We start from the raw sequence: 20,442 nt of genomic DNA, 5'->3' as shown, positions 1-20,442 counted from the left end.
AAAATGTTATTAACAAAAAATGTAAAAAGAAAAAAAAACTGGATCCGCCCCACACACCGAAATTGAATGGGTTTGTTCCTGACCCAAATTGCGTCCTTGCACCCACTTTCTTGTTTTTGTTTAATCTTGTTTACAAACAAACAAACCTCCTTAGATTTTCCTTTCTGAAAACAATACGCTTCTCAAGTTATATAATAGTCATGTTACTGTTATTCACAGTATTTGTCTGCACCTCACTGTGTTTTTAAATTCCTGACTGTCATTCCACAACTAAGAGCTCACACCAAACATTTATAACCCGGTCAGTCTTCCTCCTTCCTCACGATATCTAATGTATGACAATAGAGTCACATTGCATATTAATATTAAGCCCGGCCACATGTTCCTGGCTCTGTGGGTGTGTTTTGATGACACATCTCGTGGTGAGGGCTCTCGTAGCTAAGCGTAATTAAGCAAGGGACTGACTCCATCCGATGCTCTGCTGCACCGCTACCGTTTGAGTGCCACTTTAATTGCTTTTCTTCCCCCAATTCCCACCTCACACGCCTGCCCCGTTCTATCAATCTATCCAATTCCATGCGGGAAAATGCCTGCATCCAAACATGCAAATCTGGGTGCGATGGAGAGATACTGTGTGTGTGTGTGTGTGTGTGCCTTTGTATGTTTAAGCATGAGGGTGAACAGAATTTTAACTGCACAGCTTCTCATGCGTACTCATGAGCTGGTGTCTGCCCATGAACTGACTCATGTGTGTGTGTCTCTCTCACCTGTGGTGCAGAGCTGTGCAGTGTGAGGTTTCCCCAAATAGCTACTCTCATTTACAGCCTCTCTCTGTCCTGGGCTTTCTTTGTCTGCCTCTCTTGGCAGCAGCTTCAATGAAGCATCTGACCCCCTTTTACCAGACGCGCACACACATATGCGATACACATACACTACAGGGCAGGAACGCTGATTCTGCAGAAGTATGTCATGAAAACGGTCAAGGTCATGGCTTCCAGCTCAAACATGGGTTCTTCCTCTGAAAACACATAATGCATCCTCATGGGGCAACGAGCAGGCCGAGATAAAAGCCTACACGGAATCCCATCGGGCAGGAAATAGACCAACACTGTGCATTACAGTCTTTCCGCATGCCTTACACATTGGTGAACCAGATGTGACCTCTCCTGATCGACAAGTCAAACAAGGGGTGTTTTTTCACTTTCAACCTAGTGCCGCTCAACCGTGAAATGTTTGCCTGCCCCCCTGACCCTGTGACTTTGAGCTGGAATAGGACTGTCTAAATATGTGTAAGACTGGCAGAGAACTGTGCAGAAAAACAGAGAGGACATGGAAAAGGACAGAGAAATTGTAAATAATACACCTTGCAACTCGATCCAGGTCATTTTACGCATTGTGGTGATTGTGGTTTGTTGGAAGCAAGTATCTCACATTAGAAATCTCACTCTTTCGACAACAATTTTTACATCAAGCAAGAGGTCAGTGTTTTCTTTAACTTTATAGAAAATCAGTATTGGTAATAGTTTCTTGTTGGCTCAGATCAAAGCTTAAAGCTAGGGTCGGTAAGCCTGGAAAAACTGTAGCATGAGCAGGCTACAACTGATACAACCCAGCCCCTCCCATCGGCCCTCTCATCAGAGCTACACCCCCAGAACACATGAACGCGGTCCGACAACTGCTCGCAGCAGACTTCTGGCTAACGTCTCTGCTTCAGCGATGTATGCCTCTCCACCTCTCAGGCTTGTGTCGACTCCAGTCATGCACAGAGACCGCAAAGAAATGATTGGTCGAACATATTACAGTCCTACAAGGGCCACAGACACTGGCTTTTTTCTTTCTTTTTTTTAAGACAACTTTATTTAATGATGGCTATTGGGGCATGAAAATATTTCAACAAATATGATCAAAAGAGGTTCAGAAACAAATTAACAACCCTACCTTTAATTTTTCTACACATTGATTAACAGCCGTTCAAATCTCTGAAAATTTAAGAAAAAAAATCTTAAATCTGCTAGAATTTTATGCCAATTTTGTAAACACCATTTTTTTTATGGTAGAAAAGAATGAGTATAAAAATGTGTAACATAATTGTCATGACAAAAAAATTTGAAGAGGATTTCCCATTTGTAATTTCACGGTTTAGGGGCCTCCTGGTGGCTACATGTATTTATAGTCATTTAAACAGCCGAGGAAGCAAAGGAAACCAATTCCCTAACTAAAATATATGAAAATGGTGATTTGTTGAAAATCAGGGGTCAATATTAGCATTTTTATAATGCACTGAATTCAGATGAAGACCAATGTCACTTTTGAAAAGTAAAACCATATTACCACAATTGATTGAGTCACAGCAGGAGATGTAATCTGCTAAAAGCCAAACATGAGAAACTAAGCAAGCCACTCTCATTCATGTTCTCCGGCTCCATATTTCTTTATGGCACGTTTACAGGGGGAAGGCAGTGTGCCGCTGCACCTCTCACCCTCATGGAGTGACAGGGATAAAGCTTCATTACATAAGGTTGCTGGCAGGAGAGGAGCTTGTGCTCAGAGGCACATCACCTGCCAACAATCCCACACAACACCAGGCACGCATTCATCATCACACCGACTCCCTGAATCCAGTTTTCTTTACCTCGCACTGTCTGTCCATTCATTCATTCCTCCTCATTTAGCCAGTTTTCTTTCTTTTCCATCTATTATTGTTTCTTTTAGTTTTTCTTCCTTATTTTCTGCATTCCCCTGCGCCACCCCCCACCCCCTTTTCTTTCCGTCTATCTCAGGGAAAGTGCTGCATCCTACTTTCGTCCTGCCTTTTGGGATCATGCTGAAAAGCAGGCAGAGCCAGCAGTGCTGGTTAAGTCTCTGGTTGTCCTCACAGAGTGTATAATCCTCTTGATGTTCTGCCACTGTTGTTGCGCACTCGAGAGGGAGGCACATCCGTTCTACACGTATGTGCTGCGCAAAGTATCTAAGAACAGGAAGAAACAGCGTGGATGTATTTGCAGGAAACTGTTTACAGTGAAGTGCGGGTAAGAGAATGTTTGGATTGCAGAGAGTAGGACAATGCACACTGGGTATTGTATTTTCTGTGCCTTTTGTGAACACGTGGGAATAACCATTCATAACAATTCACCCTGAAATGCCAACAAGCTCTTCTGTGAAGCATTTATTTATTTGTTCGAGAACACTCTCCCTCCAGCTTCTACAATTGACCTTCTGACTACATTTGATCTCATTCTGTATCTTTCTTGTCAAATAAAGCCCGGCCTGCTATCAGCCAGGGTGACCCTCATTTTTTTTACCTCATATGAAAATCTTCTGACTGTGGCTGAGGAAGAAATTGAATTTTTATGGATACAGAATAATGCACCGTAGCTGAGCTGTCTACTGTGAAAACGGGTAAGAAAAAGATGAAAAGAAGCGGAGGGAAATCCTGCATAACTATTGCAGAATTCTCCTTGGGGGCATAACAAGTGTGCAGTGTGAATATATTTATATATATTTATATATTTAAAAAAAGAATACATAACTGGAAATTATGTAATAAATTTAGGAAAGACTGAAAATCTGACTTTTGGATGTAGACTTTTTGCATTATAAATCACTGTATGTGGAGACGATTTATAGGAGGACTGCAAAGGCTATTTTAGACTTGAGTGTAGTAAAAACTGCACTTTGGAAGCCAATTTGGAGCACCGCTATAATAACCTCTTAGATGTAAAATGACAGCCATCCCCTCAGGGTGGGGGGCTCTAAGCCCAATGTGAATGGTGTAAAAGACTGCACCGATGTGGCCACAGATACTATATCAGACATATTGAACAGGAGGAAAGAGTGAGAGATGACAGGGAGAGGGGAAAAAAAGGGAGGAGGAAAGTTTGGGGAGAAGGATGGGGAGAGGGAATCCACTGAGAGAGCGTGAGAAGAACTGAGAGATGGATGGTGGGACAAAAATAGCCCTTCTGTGGCCATGCTGTTCACTTTCATTTTCCATGTCCTAATATCCAATTTACAGCCGCACGCACGCACGCACGCACGCACGCACACTTACTATAACGCCTTTCACATACACTATTTTACCCCAAATTACACACACATGCAGTGCAGCACACATACACAAACACACATACACACACACACAAACACACATACACAGACACACACACAGAGCTACACAGAACACACACGCTATGTAATTTACCTTTGTGATAAAAACGCTCTCCTCTCACATTCGTCCACACCTCCACACTCTTTTCTTAGTACTGTTCCCACCTCCATCCTCTTCATTTCCATCAGAAGCTAAGTTATACCTAGCAAAGCCTTGAGAACAAATGCATATTGAGGCAGGGGCACACTTATGAAGGCAGCCAGTGGAACTCCCCAGGGAGCTGTCCTGTAGTCATGCCTTGAGATTTAGAGCCATTTAAAGGGGACAAAAGTTAGAGTGATATATGGTAAGAGGTTGGGAGGAGATATAGAGTGAAAATGACAGAAGAGTAGAGATAAAGGCAGCAATGCAGGGAGGGATAGATGGAGAGAGGAATGGAAATGAGAACAATTTGCATACAGGTGGTCTTAGTAACTTTAACACAAATAAATGCAGCTTATTTTGTTTTCTTTATTTTATTTTCTTCTCGTATCACATGCTTGTGTGTGTGTGTGTATAGGTGCATGAGTGCATTAGGGAATCATTTCAGCTGATGGAAAAAACCCTAATGCCTGCAGTGGTTACAGACTCTTTATCCATTCTCTCCATTTTGGTGGAGAGGGAATTCACTTTTATTATTCGAAGCCGGAGCGGAAGCAGACTAATCACACACGTGCAATAAAAAAAACAAAAAAACCTGTGTGTATGTGTGTTTGTGTTCCAGTAAATTAGCTTTTAAGTGCAAATGAGACTTCTGAGTATTATTTATGTATACATGTATAGATTTGTGCATGATATGTATCAGCATGCTTATTTTAGTTTTGTGGTTCCTCTGTGTACAGTAAGTACGTTGATCCACAAGTGTGATTGCACACACCAACATTTTGGAGAAGGTGTGCGGGGGAAGTACAGCGGCTCCGCCATGATTTAAGATGCCACGACACACAGCTAATGACCCGGGTCACTAACACTGAAACACGACACTGTGCGGACCTGCAGAAAATAGTGTTGGTATAGAGAAAGAGCTGCGACAGAGGAGAGGAGAGAGACAAATAATTGTACTGCAACAAAGTAGAGTGATGTAGAGTAACTGTTACAGAGAGAAAACATCAACGGCAGGATGTGAATTCCTTCTATAGACAGAGGGGCAAACAAAGAAAAGAAATAGTGCCACTTCTTATTTAAGTCTTATTGAAAGCCAAATATTGATAATAAATCTAAAAAAACTGTTAAACGCCTTAACTAATGATATATATGTGGTGACAGAGGAGATCATAAGGGTATACGAAAAGTGTAGCATCAAACGTGACCTACGACTTGTTCCACTTCCTGTCACTGCAAATTGTCGGCTGGACAAAATATTGATCAGAGCATAATTTGTTCTAAAGGACAGAATCAAAAGTCAGGAAATTTCATAAGCTGCAAGCATCTGTTTTAGTTACAGAGCATTTCTTCATTCAGTTCAATCCCTGAAGTGTTTAAATGAGCTTGATTACATAGATTCAAGTTTTGTAATCAAAACACCTATAACTGTTGGATTAATGCAATGAATTTAATCGTCAAACATGCAATTATTCAATAAATTCATCTTAGATGGTTTATTTATTGCCAACAACATCCATGTTTCCCTTCTTAGAGTGTGAATCAGTCAAGCCCTTTGTATCTTCCCGTCTAACCGAGACATCTTCAACTAGAATGGCTCTCAGTTGTGCGCATACCTCCACCAAGGCCCAACAGTCCCCTTAAATGAAATCAACCTGCACCACATTGCACACACTCATAGAAATCCGTCCCCTGATAATGCCAGATTTTTTCCTTTAAGATCTCTGCATTATTTCTTTCACCCCCTTATCAAATCTGCTTCAAAATGTAATGGCCGATACCTCACCCCTCCACCAAGTGTCAATAAGATCGATTCAGTAGTTTATGAGTAATCCTGTCAGTTACACAGCAATGTAAACACAACGTTCTTGGGTGAGGATAAAAGAACATACATAATAAAGGCGATTTGATTTAATAAGATGAAATCAGATGTTTTTTGAATACGCTGTACTTCCTGATGGCTTAGTTTCTCTTCATCCATGGAGATCGAGATAGACAGAGTTGAGGAGGGTACTTAGAGTGACACTGATAGTGGTGGATAGTGAAGCAGGGAGAAAACATTGAGAGGGAACTGATAGAAAGGTACAGATGGAGAGAGTGATCAAATGAGACATTACATAAGGCCGGGCAGTAAGCGAGAGCGCTCTGTTCCAGCACTCTCTCAGATCAAAGCATTTTGTTAAAAGACTCTTCTTGTCGTAAAGAATTTTATTCTCTTTCAACAATTTTCATATTATAAAACCACTTCCTGTCATAAAGGCTCTTGTTCCCCTTCACACTTTTCATTTTATAAAAACTATTTTACTCACACTTCTTTAGGCACTACCGGTCCTCCAACACAAAAGACAAGGTGCTAGAGATGCTTTACTTTCATGGAGATTAGCAACCGACCACAATGTTCACTCTCCATCTGTGGGCAAATAAACTTTTTTTTCATTGCACAGTTAAAATGCAATAAAAATGATGAATGTGTGCTCCAAAAATCTGTGAGGCAGAATAAACCAACTCAGCAAACTCTAAAATGAAGTAATAAAAACTTATATAAAAAAACATATTTGTTTTTATCTGATGCCATAAAAAGATAAAGGCCGAAATCCTATAACCGCTTATGCAACAGATACCACTCCAAAGGTTTGATCTCCGTCAGTGCTGAGGAAAAATATTAAATCAGCAATATGCAAAGAAAGAATACAAATATATTTAATCTTCTCAGGCTGCAACTGTGCATGATAAATGGTTCCTCGATCTTAGCAACCAGGCATGTTGGTTGTCTACAAAAGATGCAGGCTTATATACTGTAATCATAAGCTGCAATCTGGATAAGTTATATGACTCAGCCTTTTATACAAACACACACAAAGACACCACAACAACCAAGGCCACATCAATTATTCACGGACCACTACATGCCCAGACAGTGCCTACAGGTCCCATGAGTTGGTCTGAGGTTTAAACAGGTGAAACTCGGTCACTGTAGATTCTAATTGGGGCAAATTTCAGGACATGATTTCATGTGACAGATGCTGAAACAAACACAAACTCTTGATACAGACAAAGACCGTAGTCAAATCTGAGCAAAGCCAACAAATATTATTTGAAATGTTCAGGATCTACACTCAGCACAGTCTTTACAAGAGCTAATAGTAAAACACCATGTGAAGTGCCACAATATCAAATATTCACTATTATACATTGTTACCGCACCAATTTCTTAGGTCAAGAATGAACTTTCATGTTAAAAGCTATCAATTTCTTAAGGCTTTTGAAACCTGAAATAGCAGTCTTCCATTTGTACCATTATCTAAAAGAGCAAAGTATCCCCCACTTTCATGGATAGCACTCCAGTATCTCAAATTGTCCGCACTCCAGATCCCTTGGAGACCCTCTATGTTTGGGGTCATCTACATGCTATCAGCCCCGTCACAAGTCTCGTAGCCTGACTCTGATCCTCAGCTTTGGTGTTTGGGCTTTCTTATATCTATGAAAATAATGGAAATAATCAATGGGTGCAGCCCTAGTGAATAAAACTGAGTGTAGTAAATGAAAACTAAAACTTATATTGATTCTGTTTTCGACTTGCGATTTCTCTGACTTCAGTGTCAGAGCTGTGAGTGAGAAATGCTCTGCCGTCACTGTCCATGGTGCTGATTTTCAGACTGCATTTCACCACACTGTCAAAATAGCATCTGTTAGCCGGCTTCAACACCAACAACAGCTTGATTGATTGTGCAAGCCTGAGTAACAATATGGCTACAGATCTCATTAGAAAGCCTCTGATTTTAGTCTCCTGAGACAAGGATGCAATTTCAATACTTCTCCCACCGCCCTCTCACACCTCACTGTGTCTTTTCATTATCTTAGCAGCCCTGACAATCACATGTGAAGATTATTAAATGGAAATGTATTGATCAGTGGATTTATTGATTTATTGTGACCTATGGATTAGCTGTCAATTACCTCCCAATGAACCATGAATATATGAATAATTCATCATGTATTAAACACGCAACCAGCCCAACCTGTGACACACACATACGCACACAGTCTAACAACCATTGTGAAAAAGAAAGCCCACACAAACGGCACCACCCAACTACTTCAGTGATTTACTAAGCTTGTTATGTCTATACATTAAATATAACTTTATAACTTTCATTTGACAAAAAATTTGAACTTGAGAATAGGGTTGGGGACCAAATTTTGGTGTCAATCAATCAATCTGGCAGCATGTGAAGTTAGCCTACAGTTAGGTAGTAGCTACCTCCAACCTGAGTCTACACAACAACAAAATCCCTGAAGCTAAATGGTCAAAAGTGCTGTATTTCACGTGAAAAGATTACGACACCGGGACGCGCAGCAAATGTTTGAAAATGATTCCATTTAAAAGGCAAGAACACGACAAACTTAATGAAGCACCTGACGGTGCAGAGACACATTTGAGACCAGAGGGATGCTCCGTGTTTGACTGCTTGTGTGACCCCATGCCAAACACATCAGCCGGCAGTGTGGGCGTCTCTGGTATTTTGCTTTACTACGTTCAAAAACTGTTATTTGTAATGTGATTTTGTTACTTAAATTTGTTGAGACTAAACTATATTTGTATATTTAAATTAACATACTTTAAACTGGTTTTTTTTAACTTCCAATTTGCCTCAGCAATAAAAAAGCTGCTCTTATTGTCGATTCTTTCTGGCATCGTTTAGGCACCAAAATCTTTTTAAAAATATAGATTCCGCATGAGTATCGGAAAAAGCCCAGTAGATACCCAAACCTACCCGAGGAATAGTCTAGTTTAAAAAAAATTCGAAATCAGTTCTCTTACTGTTTTATTATTATTATTATTTATTCATGGTTTCGGACTGAACTGAAGTCAGTACACGTCATCAACACCCTCTGTAATGGTGATGGTGAAATACTTCAGAGCTCAGGTGCTGCAATACTGCACACAAATTAAACGTTGGTACAAAGAAAAATGCAGGAGTATAAGGTTGTGTTCAGTCAGAAACCTACAAACTATGTGTACAAACCTTTGCACACACATAAACCAGGCAACACACATAAATGAAAAACACACAGACATAAATGCACAATTCACCCAACACTAGTGTCACACTTTCTATACCGGTATAGTGTGAAGTATTTATGAAGCAGGAGGATTCATGACATACTGTGCGTATACATTATTAAACAGACCATCACCACCAGTATGAAATTCCCCCTGACAGTACACTGGTCAAAGGTCAGTGTTCAGAGTTCATAACTCTACTGATACGATCACAGACGCTGCAGCTCTGACTCACGGTGGGAGGATGGTGGAACGGGATTGACCTTCCTTTAGTGGATGGACACAACATTTTGACCTGTGTGTGTGTTTTACTGATGTTTGCGTGAATGCGAGAAATTTCCACAGTGAAAGCTGGAAGTAGCTTTATCAAATTATACATTTATCCAGAAACTGCAGGTCCTTTCAGCATTGATTCTCATAAATGATTCAGCAGCTGACTGGTAGGTAGAATCCCTCTGTGCTGCCTGTTGCATTAATTCAGGACAAATGCATTTAGAGACGAATACTACAGAGAGCATGACGACACATTGTTTCCTCAAGCTGGTTTCCTGTAAAAGACAAATTTGCAAACAGCTTGTCTCACTTCCCATGATGTGGTGTGTAATCATGCCAAACAGGAAATAAAAAGTCTTTTGTGTGGCCAAATAAAGGAATGAGGTGCTAATTCGCAGCTTATGTTCATATTTTGGCTCATTAATGAGATAATGTTTAAAGTGAAATCGCATGAATGCTGTCATTACGACTTAATTGAAACAAAAACCAGAAGGGTATGAGTCCAATGAGTTTTACGCCTGTTCACCAAACACCAAAGAAGACAAAGGACGTGTTTGTAATTCATTATCTTATTTGTGACCCTGTTGTGTGTTGTAATGGTGAATCATGTGTTTAATTGTGTACCTTATTGTGTACCTGTACAGGAACTACAGATAGATTTAAGCTATGCTAAAGAATGAGAGCATCGTCCGTCATTTTTGGAGGGGATTTACATTGTGTGCACTTTCCCAATTAAATCCACTCAATAACAAAAAACACGTACTCATAGATATCAGTCTGAATGTGCCTGTTGTATATTCATCAAGATCCATCCATTATTCTCTGGGAAATCTGTGAAAATGTAAAAAAAAAATGCCCTATCTCGCAATGAAAGTTAATTTGGCCCATGAGCCGTATTTTCATGGAAATGTGTTCTGACATTTTTGTGTAGTCCTGCTAACAAACAAACCCCAAAAAATGGTGAAAACATCACCTCCTTGGTGGAGGTTAGCGATAATAACAGAGATAAATGTGTACGAGTGTCTTTATCATGCAACAGGGAAAACTCCATCAGATAACCAGGGGTTTAGTTTGATAAGCGGAACCACCCCTCCTGCCCCAATCTTGATTATGTATCAGACTATGTAAATGAAGCACAACATTTGTTGAACACAATGAGTCTAATGCAAAGACTCAACTCAGCCGGAAATAAAATCTGTCTCTTCAGTAGCTCCAACATTCACAATACAGCTAATTAAAAGTTCAACACACTAAAGGGATGTTTTATGGTGTTAATATCAAACTGAACAGGCCCAGGTATTACAACAGAGGAATGTATTGCACTCTTCAGTCAGATAAAACAAAGAGTGAAGTGTTGTACTGTTGGCTGCTGTGCTGATGCAACATCTGTATCATTTCAAAAACTCTAACAGTGATCAGATACAGCTGTAGGTTTTAGGTTAGTTTTATCTTTTTACTGACATCTACTGTCTATCTTACTGGATCTATTATAGATACAAAAATGGGTGGTGCCCCCTATGGGTGATGGCATGTACTTTGCTCATTGGTCATAATGTTCTGTTTAAAAAATATATATTTTTAAATAAATATAAGTATATAAGATTAACACATTCATTGTCACAGCTAAACTAGAGGATATAAAGCACTGCAGCTGCATATATCTTAGTATGTATCAAGTTTATTTTTAGCATTAGAGACATTTATTTTTTAGCAGCAACATGTATTTTGCATAAGATGGAGTGTTATCTATGCTTTATGATAACAGGAGCCAATGAAATAAAGGAAGAGAGAGAAACTACAAGAGAGGAGATATAATAGAGGGAAAGAGAGAAAGACAGGCAGACAGATGGGACAGAGAAAAGATGGCTGGTAGAGACAAGAGAGGCAGAAAATGCACAACTTCATTAAGAGAATCAAAGAAAGGATTATTACTGTATTCACTGCTGCTTTTTCTTTGCAGAACTACCGCACAGCGCTGCAGAGGTCGTAACTGTCTGATTTTCTCACAGGGTGAAGAGATGTGATAAAAAAATGTCTTGAAACGGAAATAGAAGAGGCAGTTGAGACAACTTATTGTGGTATGATGATCAAAAGTAGGAGATAAAGAACACACATAATGTGCAGTGTGAGACAGGCTGTTGCCTAAAAAAGAAAAAGACGAGACAAATGTACATGACTGAAACAAACAGAGTATTAAAGTTGCCGAGAGACAATGAAAGACAACAGATTTTTGATTCTGTACGATGTTGCTTCGTGTTACGCACATGATTCCACTGAGTCAACACAAAATACTCTAATTGTTCCGGGAGAAACAAGCATTGTTAAACATTTAAAGCAAAGAGAACCTAATAATGGTTTGAATAGACAGGGCACAAGATTTAAAAATGACAACCTAAAAACTGCAAAACTCTGGTTCTGAGAGAACATGGACCAGAGTGAAACTCCAGGTGTGCATCCTCTCATTTTTCTTACTTGTCCTACTTCAGGAAACCCCCTCTGGTCTAATCGGGGCATTATTCTTCTGTCAAGCAGCACCAATTGCTTGGCCTTTTAAAGGTCAATAGGAAGTTGTTGTAATGAATTTAATTACTTGTTGAAAACTCATGTCGGTACAAACTTGATTCATTGTCAGCTTGGGACCATCAATAAAACTGAAGTGTGACCGCTCTTACAGAAAAACACAAGTATTTCTTGGGAAAATCTTTAACCAACACAAATGTATTTTCTAGATAATTTGACATGAACCCTTCACAGAACTCAGGAGTGTAAGATTCACTGATTGGCATTGGTGCACCAGCATAAACAAGGTTATTGCCTGGGTTAAAAAAAGTGCGCAAAGGATACACTTTGGGATGAACTCGGGTTGCATTCTTTTGTAACATCTTTTTATCAGAAAAGACGTGAGACCAATACTTTTATTTTTAGATCCCTCCTCTAAACTGGTTCTCAAGCGCCCCCACTGCTGTCAGTAGCCATTTCTCGTCAAGTTGGGCTGGTCTGGGTGAGATTATCATGGAGGAGGAAGAGCTACACGTTCCACAGAATTGCAACAAATCACAAGTTGGCTGACAGTTGGGATTTTTCAAGGGAGATGAGCAATTTGACAAGTTGCATGCAATAAGCCAAATATGCTGTGACGCTATAAAGTTTGGAAACAGCACCACTTTCTGCTGAGTGTGCCTACCTACTGAAAGTGTGAAGCACATCCCTCTGCGGTCAGGAGGCAGAGCACATTTCACTATTACTCCTCCGACCTTGAAATGTTTAATTCTTAAATGTGTGAGGTGTTTCAAAAGTGTAACTGGAGACAGAGAACAGAAAAGAAAGTGTTTTGTCAGACTTTTTTTGTTTGCACTACAAAGAACTTGTGAAAAGAATTGTAAGTATTTTTAGAAGTGAAAAAGAAAGAGCGTAACTGAGATGCTTAGCAAGTCGCTCTGCTAGAGAAACAAATGTGAACTTTTTTAGTTCATTTTTATGATTTGCTGTGGGCAAGAGGAACCACAGAAATAAAATCAAACTGTACCACAGAGAATTGCACGATATATTCTGGTGCTTTGCAGGGTATCACGTTGAATCGTGTTGAATCACACTGCAACACAATAGGGGGGAATCTATTTGTATTGCGTATATGTAGTTGCTTCATATGTATATCAAATCTTTTGCAGGTTAATCACATTTCACTGAGCTGACATAAAAGACACACAGACCAAAGAACAAAACATAAATAAATGAATAAACTACAGCAAGATCATTTGCCACACACACACACACACACACAAACAAACACTCCTTTAATGGATAGTACACCATTTCCACATCAGGTGCTGCAAGGCCTTGCCACTGTGAAAATGATATCTTAAGCTGATCAATAAGTGAGCGTGCTGCAGGTCAGTCTCAAGCACACGCATCCATACGTTCCATAAGGGTCATTACTTAAGAGTAATGAAGATAGTGAAACTGGTAATAGCTTTTTTATTAACTGCATCGAAGCATTGAGGCAGGTTAGTTTGTTTGTGCGTGTTTGCGTTGAAACATGAGATTAGATTGCTTTACTGGTTAGCTTTGAAGAGACAGACATAGTAGTTGTGATAACATGAGGTAGACATTTACATTTCCTGCTTGTTTATCCTTATTTACAATCTCAATTTTATACTAACCATTCAGGCACTTTTTCTAGCGTTTTTTCCCGCTCTGACCACAGGGTTCAAATCATATGCTCACACACCCACGCCTGCAGTCTACATGTTTGCTGCAACGTCAGCTGCACTTGTAGCACTGCATCATAAATGCACATACTCGTAAAAACGGTCGTGCACAAGCACACACCTACGCACAAGTATGCACTTGCAATCTGCTGGACATATTTTCCTGCCGAAGGAAGACGGCAAACATCTCTGTCAGCCTATAAATTGTAGTCACACTCATATGCACACACAAGCACACAGCGAGAATGCTGCTGGCAGCAGCAGGCAGGTGATAAGTTAGAGGGACATGGGAGGAAAGTGCTTGTCGTGCAGAAATGTCCAACAATAATGACAGGCCTCTTAGGTTAATTTCACACTGACAGCCTGATATCTCCCTGAGGTGATTGATATACAGTGAACGCAGTTTCCATAATCCTCTGTTCCTTCATCCATAGTGATATCATAAGCAAGACTACAGGTTCAGCTGCCAATACCAAAACTGTAAGACCTTAACCTCGAAATGAGAAATCAGCTATTCAAAAGCAGCAACAGTTAAATGGAGTCACTTTGAAGCAACGATCCACATGAATAAAAATCATATTTACAACTTATTTTAACATAATTTGAACAAGTATCTTGAACATATAATATGTTTCCAGACATGCACCGAACTCGGGACATTTTCCTTTTCTGGGGGGGATGCCAGTGTCGATGTGATTTCTACAACGGAATGTACACATTGTGTCCTGCCACCTGGATGCTCTACCCAGGTGCCATCTCACCTATTCTGGACATTTTCCTGTTGTTGTGTTCTGATCCAGACAATCTGTTGCGTACTTTATATATATAAAGTTCATATCTAAAAAACTGCTATAGAGGAATTATTTGATAGGGATATTTCAGTGTCACAGCTGGGGGCTTAAATTCTAGTGAAACTCAATTTTGGTGTAATTATGAGCCTACGCAGGTGATAAGTCTGACTTGATGTATTTAATCCTTTCAAGTCCTGACACTCAAGGATCCAGCTTAAAAAACATTGAAATGAATCTAATGTGTGTAAATTCACTTAAACATTTGAGGTAATTTGAAAAAGCTTATACTTAATAAAATCACCTATAATTTAGAAATATTGGGCCACTTTTGGAGCTTCTTGCTGCTGTTTATAAATGGAATACATTTGTTTATGTTAACTGCACTTTGCAGCACTTTGAATGCCATAAACACACAAATGCATCAAGACACTGACAAAATGACATCCTCAAGCACATGTGAGCAAGTACACCATGTGTATCCTGAGACAGACACCCACTGCGTGCACACATGGATCCTACGCACATTTAATCACCGATTAAAATGATATTCATTTAACCAGGCTATACAAATGCAAATGCCTGACATGTGAGCCCAGGCACTGTGGTTGTGAGGTTCAACATCACAGCGCCACTGTTCTGCGAGACACTTTGATACAGCCAGATCAAAGGAGAGGCATTCAAGACCTCCAACAATAGCCCTCCTTGCAGAGTGTTTGTAACCGGCTTATAAAAGCACATGAATGAATACAGATGAGGTTTTAGGTAACAAAATGTGTGTAAACAAGCCATATAAAGGCTTTCTGGATTTACAGAGGCAATGAGACACATGCACAGATGCACTCGCACATGTTCTGACACACGGGTGAATATGTACACCCAATCTCGCACACCATGTTCCACCAGCTGCTCAGATGATGAGACGAGGTGGTGTGGTCTGCCAGCCCAACCTGGCTAACTCTTACAAAAAACACCAGTCCCACGAGGCTCTACTTTCAGGTGCATTGTTGAATTCATTTGAACACCTGTCTACTGGGATTTGGTGTAGCACATCCCCTTCTTCCTTAATCTCCTCAGTTCTGTCCGTCATTTCCAATTTCCCATTTCTCCTCAGCTATGCCTACAAATCCTCGCTTCCCTTATATTCTGCCTCTTTCGTTCATCATTTGCCTTCCCTCTTGCCCTCGCACATTTATTGTACTTACTCTCTTTAACTTTCTACATTTCAGGCCGTCACCTTCACCCTTTGTGTAAACCTTTCTCTTTCAACACTGGATCCTTCTAATCCACTCTCAGCCTCTTTCTTGTCTGTTCTCTCACCTCCTAAATTTTTGTAGCCCCTATTCATTTATACACCTTTTCATTATTCTCTTTTAAGCTCACTCACTCTGTGCATCTCTCTAGCATGCTCACACTTTACCCCGTCTCCATTTTTATCCTCCACTCTTCTTTGCACATCCTTACACTTCCAAACCTTTATGCTCCAATCTCAGTGAGTTTTGCCACAATTCTCTTCATTTTCAACCAAATCCTCTATTTCTTCTTCATGTGTGCCTTACATCCACTGGGATATGTACTAAATGCATTGAATGAAGCAAGAGATGTGGCAGAGCAGCTTCTCCAGCATTCATTTGGTATCCTCACACACCATTTATCTTCCTTTGGAAAGCAGCAGGATAGCAGAGTGGCTGCCTGACATATTTTATGATACATCTCCCTGGGCATTTATTTTCTAGTTCATCCTCACTCTCTTCTTTCAAGTTTTTTACCTTTAGCAGGCGAACAGATGGCAGGAAGGCTGCATGGCACAGTTTTCTGATGGTCCAGTTGATTGGCCGTGGCGCGTCCAGTTGGTTCATGGTGCCCACTCTTCTCGGAGCAGCCACTGGTGCCCGGCAGCTTTTCGCGGCACCAGGATCAATGCTGCCCCACTAGGGGGGCAAAAATAGGAGAGGGTCTCCAACTCCAACTGCTGAAAAGCACGCAATTCCCAGGGCATGACCCTCGATGGACAAAAAACAGCCGCTACTGCCGCCACCACCACTGCCAGCCTTTACCTCCCTGGGCAGATGAAGCGCTCACCTGGGCAGCTGACTGCCCCTCCACCCTTCCTCCCTGTCCTCCTCTCCACTCCGTCCACACAGATCCAAAAGGTTCGAAGCAAGCCAAACCTGGAGCCCCAGGAGCATCTGATTCCTCCTCCACCAGTAGCTGGAGCGTGTAGAGCGGTGGCGCGAAAAAACCCAGAGTGAACAATATTTTCCCAAACAACAGAGCAGAGCACGGCAATGCACAGTGGATAAAAGAGCTTGTAATGTGAAAAGGATTCAGGAAGAGAAAAAGGTAGAAGATAGAAAGAGATTGAGATGTGAGAAGAGGAATGGAAAGGAGAAGAGAGATGAGCAGAGCAGTGCAGTGCAGTGCAGTATAGCGCAGAGGGCAGAGAAGAGGAAACGAGAGCAGCGCAGAGCGCATAAACGGAGCAGCCTGACAGGCAGCAGCTTAGATTTGAGGCTGCATGCACACTACTGTCTCCAAGATGAGAAAAAGGGAAAGACAGAGAATGGAAGGGGGAGAGATGGAGAGAGAGGAGAGAGAGAAAAAGAGAGAGAGAGGGGGAGATAGATAGAGGGAGAGAGAGGGGAGACAAAATACAATCCAATACAATTGATGAACAAGCTGAAATTGAAACTATGGGGAAAGGATGCAAGAAAAAAGGTTGATTTTGCGCATGGGAAAAAAACAGGAGAGATGGAGAGAGAGAGAGAGAGAGAGAGAGAGAGAGAGAGAGAGAGAGAGAGAGAGAGAGAATATGAAGAGGGGAGCGAAGGAGATGTGATGAGGCACTGTGTGGTGGTCGAAAGGGAAATGTGTGAAGCTCAGTCAAAGCTCTGTCTTATAGAGTGGATTCAGATGGAGCTTGAAGATGTAAGCACATTAAACAACTCGGTGCCGTGGCGGTGAAGAGGAGTACGACCTACTTACTGAATTGCACATTAAGAAGCAGAAGAAAAAAAGCCACTAAAAACAGCACGGCTGATGTCACTTTCATATTGCCTATCAGTATATCAGATACACACTTGCATTCTTGATTAAAAATAAGCCAGTGACTGTGTTTCATTTTGTCTTTGTTGGTGTTCTGAATGCACTTTAACAACCTTTGATGCCACTCAGTTTCGTGTGTTGGCAAAATGGTATGATGCAAATATTCAGATAATAGAAAACACAATAGACTTTCACATCCCTCTATTATTTTTGTTTAACCTTTAAAAGTTCCGTGTGTAAGATTTAGGTGAAAGGGATCTAATGGCAGAAATTGAATATAAATAATCCTAGTAAGGTTTTCACTATAGTGTTACATCTAAATATTATGAATTATTGTTTTCTTGGGGGCCCTTTATATTTAAATACTTTATATTCACATCGGAGGGGGTCCTCTCTATGGAGGCCGCCATGTTTTTTACAGTAGCCCAGACCGGACAAACTAAACATCTTTTGAGTTTTATGACAACTGAAGTCTACCACAGGTTCCCTTTCATGTTTGGAAGGGGAGGGTGAAGTGAGGGGTATTCAGCTGCAACATGCAACTTCACCACTAGATGTCACTTAATTCTACACACTGATCCTTTAAGACCAAAAATAGCACTTTTGGACTGAATGCATTACAAGTGTAAATAATTATGACTAAAGTGTTTGACTTACAGACTAGGAAAATAAGCATTTGAATCACTCCTGGCTGATCAAATAACGTGTGTTCACTAAGCAAATGCAATCAATATTTTAAAAGCATTAGACATTCATTAATTTAATCATCATTACCGATATTATTTATTATCTATAAATGAGTTTTTTTATTCTAAACATAAAAACACACAATAATTGCTGAAAATGTGTTAAAGGGGACATAGCATGCAAATTCCACTTTGTTAGTGCTTCTACAGGTTAATGTGGGTATCTGGCATGTCTACCAACCCAAAATCCTGGGGAAAAACACTCGCGCTTTGTTATAGTTCCTCTAAGTCAGAAACGTCATGCTTGAGCGACTCGATTGCGCTTCCTGGGTATTGTGTCGTAACAATACACTGGAAGTCTCCCTACATGGTCTTGGCCCACCCCCCGTCCCGTCCCCCCACACTCGTTACTTCCGGGTTTACACCGGAGGCTGCGAGGCAGCGCAGCGCCGTTCCCAAGCACGCAGCCGGGCTGTTCACACGGGACGAGCATTTCTCCGCTGGTCAGCCCGCGATTCACTCACATGTGGCATTTGTCTGGATCGTTGGGACTGGGAGGCTGCAGCAGCTGCTCGGGAGCGACCGCTCGCTCTCCCGTGCGTGAGCTGGAATTTGTGTCAGCGCCACACAGCCAACAGTGTGGAGGACTTCCGCAGTGTTCAGCGCTACTGTAACCCCCGAACCCCGACATTCAACGGGTACAACAACAAGCGGAGAAAGCAGAATCGCGGGCTGACCTTATATATACAGTCTATGGGGCTGACCAGCGCGGAGAAATGCTCGTCCCGTGTGAACAGCCAGGCGGCTGCGCGCTGAGAACGGCGCTGCGCTGCTCCAGCGGTCTTCCACACTGCCAGCTGTGTGGAAGACTTCCGCAGTGTTCAGCTCTACTGTACGCCGGGTTACAGTAGTTCCGCCGGGTTACAGTAGTTAGTTCCGCCGGTTACAGTAGTTCCGCCGGTTACAGTAGTTACGCCGGGTACACCGACGCGGAAGTGCCGCTGCGAGGCAGCGCAGCGCCGTTCTCCAGCGCGCAGCCGCCTGGCTGTTCACACGGGACGAGCATTTCTCCGCGCTGGTCAGCCCCATAGACTGTATATATAAGGTCAGCCCGCGATTCTGCTTTCTCCGCTTGTTGTTGTACCCGTTGAATGTCGGGGTTCTGGGGTAAATGATGGTCTTCATAGCCCCCCACCTGTCTTTCTCTCTCTGTCTGTCTGCTTGTGTGCTTGTAGTGGATGGGCAGAGGGGGACATTTAATTATGTGATTGGGAATACAAAGTATGGGATGCATATTTGATAATTTATATCACATAAAATATGTAATTTATATCGTTTAAAATCATGGGGGAGGGGGGAGCTGGCTCATTAGCATTTAAAGGAACAGGCAGTCAAAACAGGTCGCTCTGTGGAGGGCTGTTTTATACAGGGTAAAAAGGGTGCTGTTTTATATGATCCTTGTGGTATTTTGACCAAAGTATGTTACAGACATTTCATTAAGACCCCAAGGAACCATATCAACTTGTGGTAAAATGGGCACGCTATGTCCCCTTTAAGACTGTGAATGCTGTAGTACTGAATTGAAGAGTTTGATCGTTAAACTCAAATTTATATCCAGGATTGGGCTCAATGACAAACTGGAGACTTACTTAACATCACATAAACATTAAATAAACTACAGTACATTGGCATCTGTGGTTTTCTGGCTCAATTACAAGTTACTGCACCTACTACAGTTTGTGAGCTGGCTACAAGCAAAACCTCTCTCCTTATTTAAATTGCGTAAGAATGATGAGATGAAAAAGAAGTGGATTGATTTTAAGAGCTGAGGATCACCAACAACATCTGCCTCTGCAGTGACCATTTTACACCAGGTAGTTTTAAGTACTTCCACCAGAGACAACTAGTACCACCAGTAAGTCCCCTTGTGTACATATTTTATATTTGTGTATCATGAAAACCATGGATTGAGGCTCACTTCACCTTCCCAGGAAGATATAAAAACACTTTTATTTGCCACCTGCCACCCATTAATACTGCTGCTTTCATTTTGTTTCAGCGCATATTCTCAGAGTTACTGAACCTTCCTGTATTGGGCTGTTGTGAGTGCATGTTGTGATTTTAAACC

General features: G+C 41.3%; 1 protein-coding gene across 5 annotated transcripts in view; it reads right to left on the bottom strand.

The window, feature by feature from the left end:
• Window positions 1-17,413, bottom strand: part of trpm3 (transient receptor potential cation channel, subfamily M, member 3) — a 122,361-nt gene extending 104,948 nt beyond the window's left edge. For 3 of the 5 annotated variants that reach the window (XR_007032974.1, XM_035166598.2, XM_035166599.2), the window contains exon 1: window positions 16,353-17,413. Coding sequence is in view for 4 of the 5 variants with exons in the window: in XM_035166598.2 (XP_035022489.1) it covers window positions 16,353-16,442 (90 nt within the window). In the remaining variant the exon portion in view is untranslated. The remainder of the gene's footprint in view (window positions 1-16,352) is intronic. The other 2 variants (XM_047341415.1, XM_035166600.2) reach the window with 1 other exon arrangement.
• Between the last annotated feature and the right edge of the window lie 3,029 nt (window positions 17,414-20,442).

The sequence above is a fragment of the Hippoglossus stenolepis genome, chromosome 9 (assembly GCF_022539355.2).
Source record: "Hippoglossus stenolepis isolate QCI-W04-F060 chromosome 9, HSTE1.2, whole genome shotgun sequence".
NCBI lineage: Eukaryota > Metazoa > Chordata > Actinopteri > Pleuronectiformes > Pleuronectidae > Hippoglossus > Hippoglossus stenolepis.
This window is presented reverse-complemented; position numbering and strand designations above follow the sequence as displayed.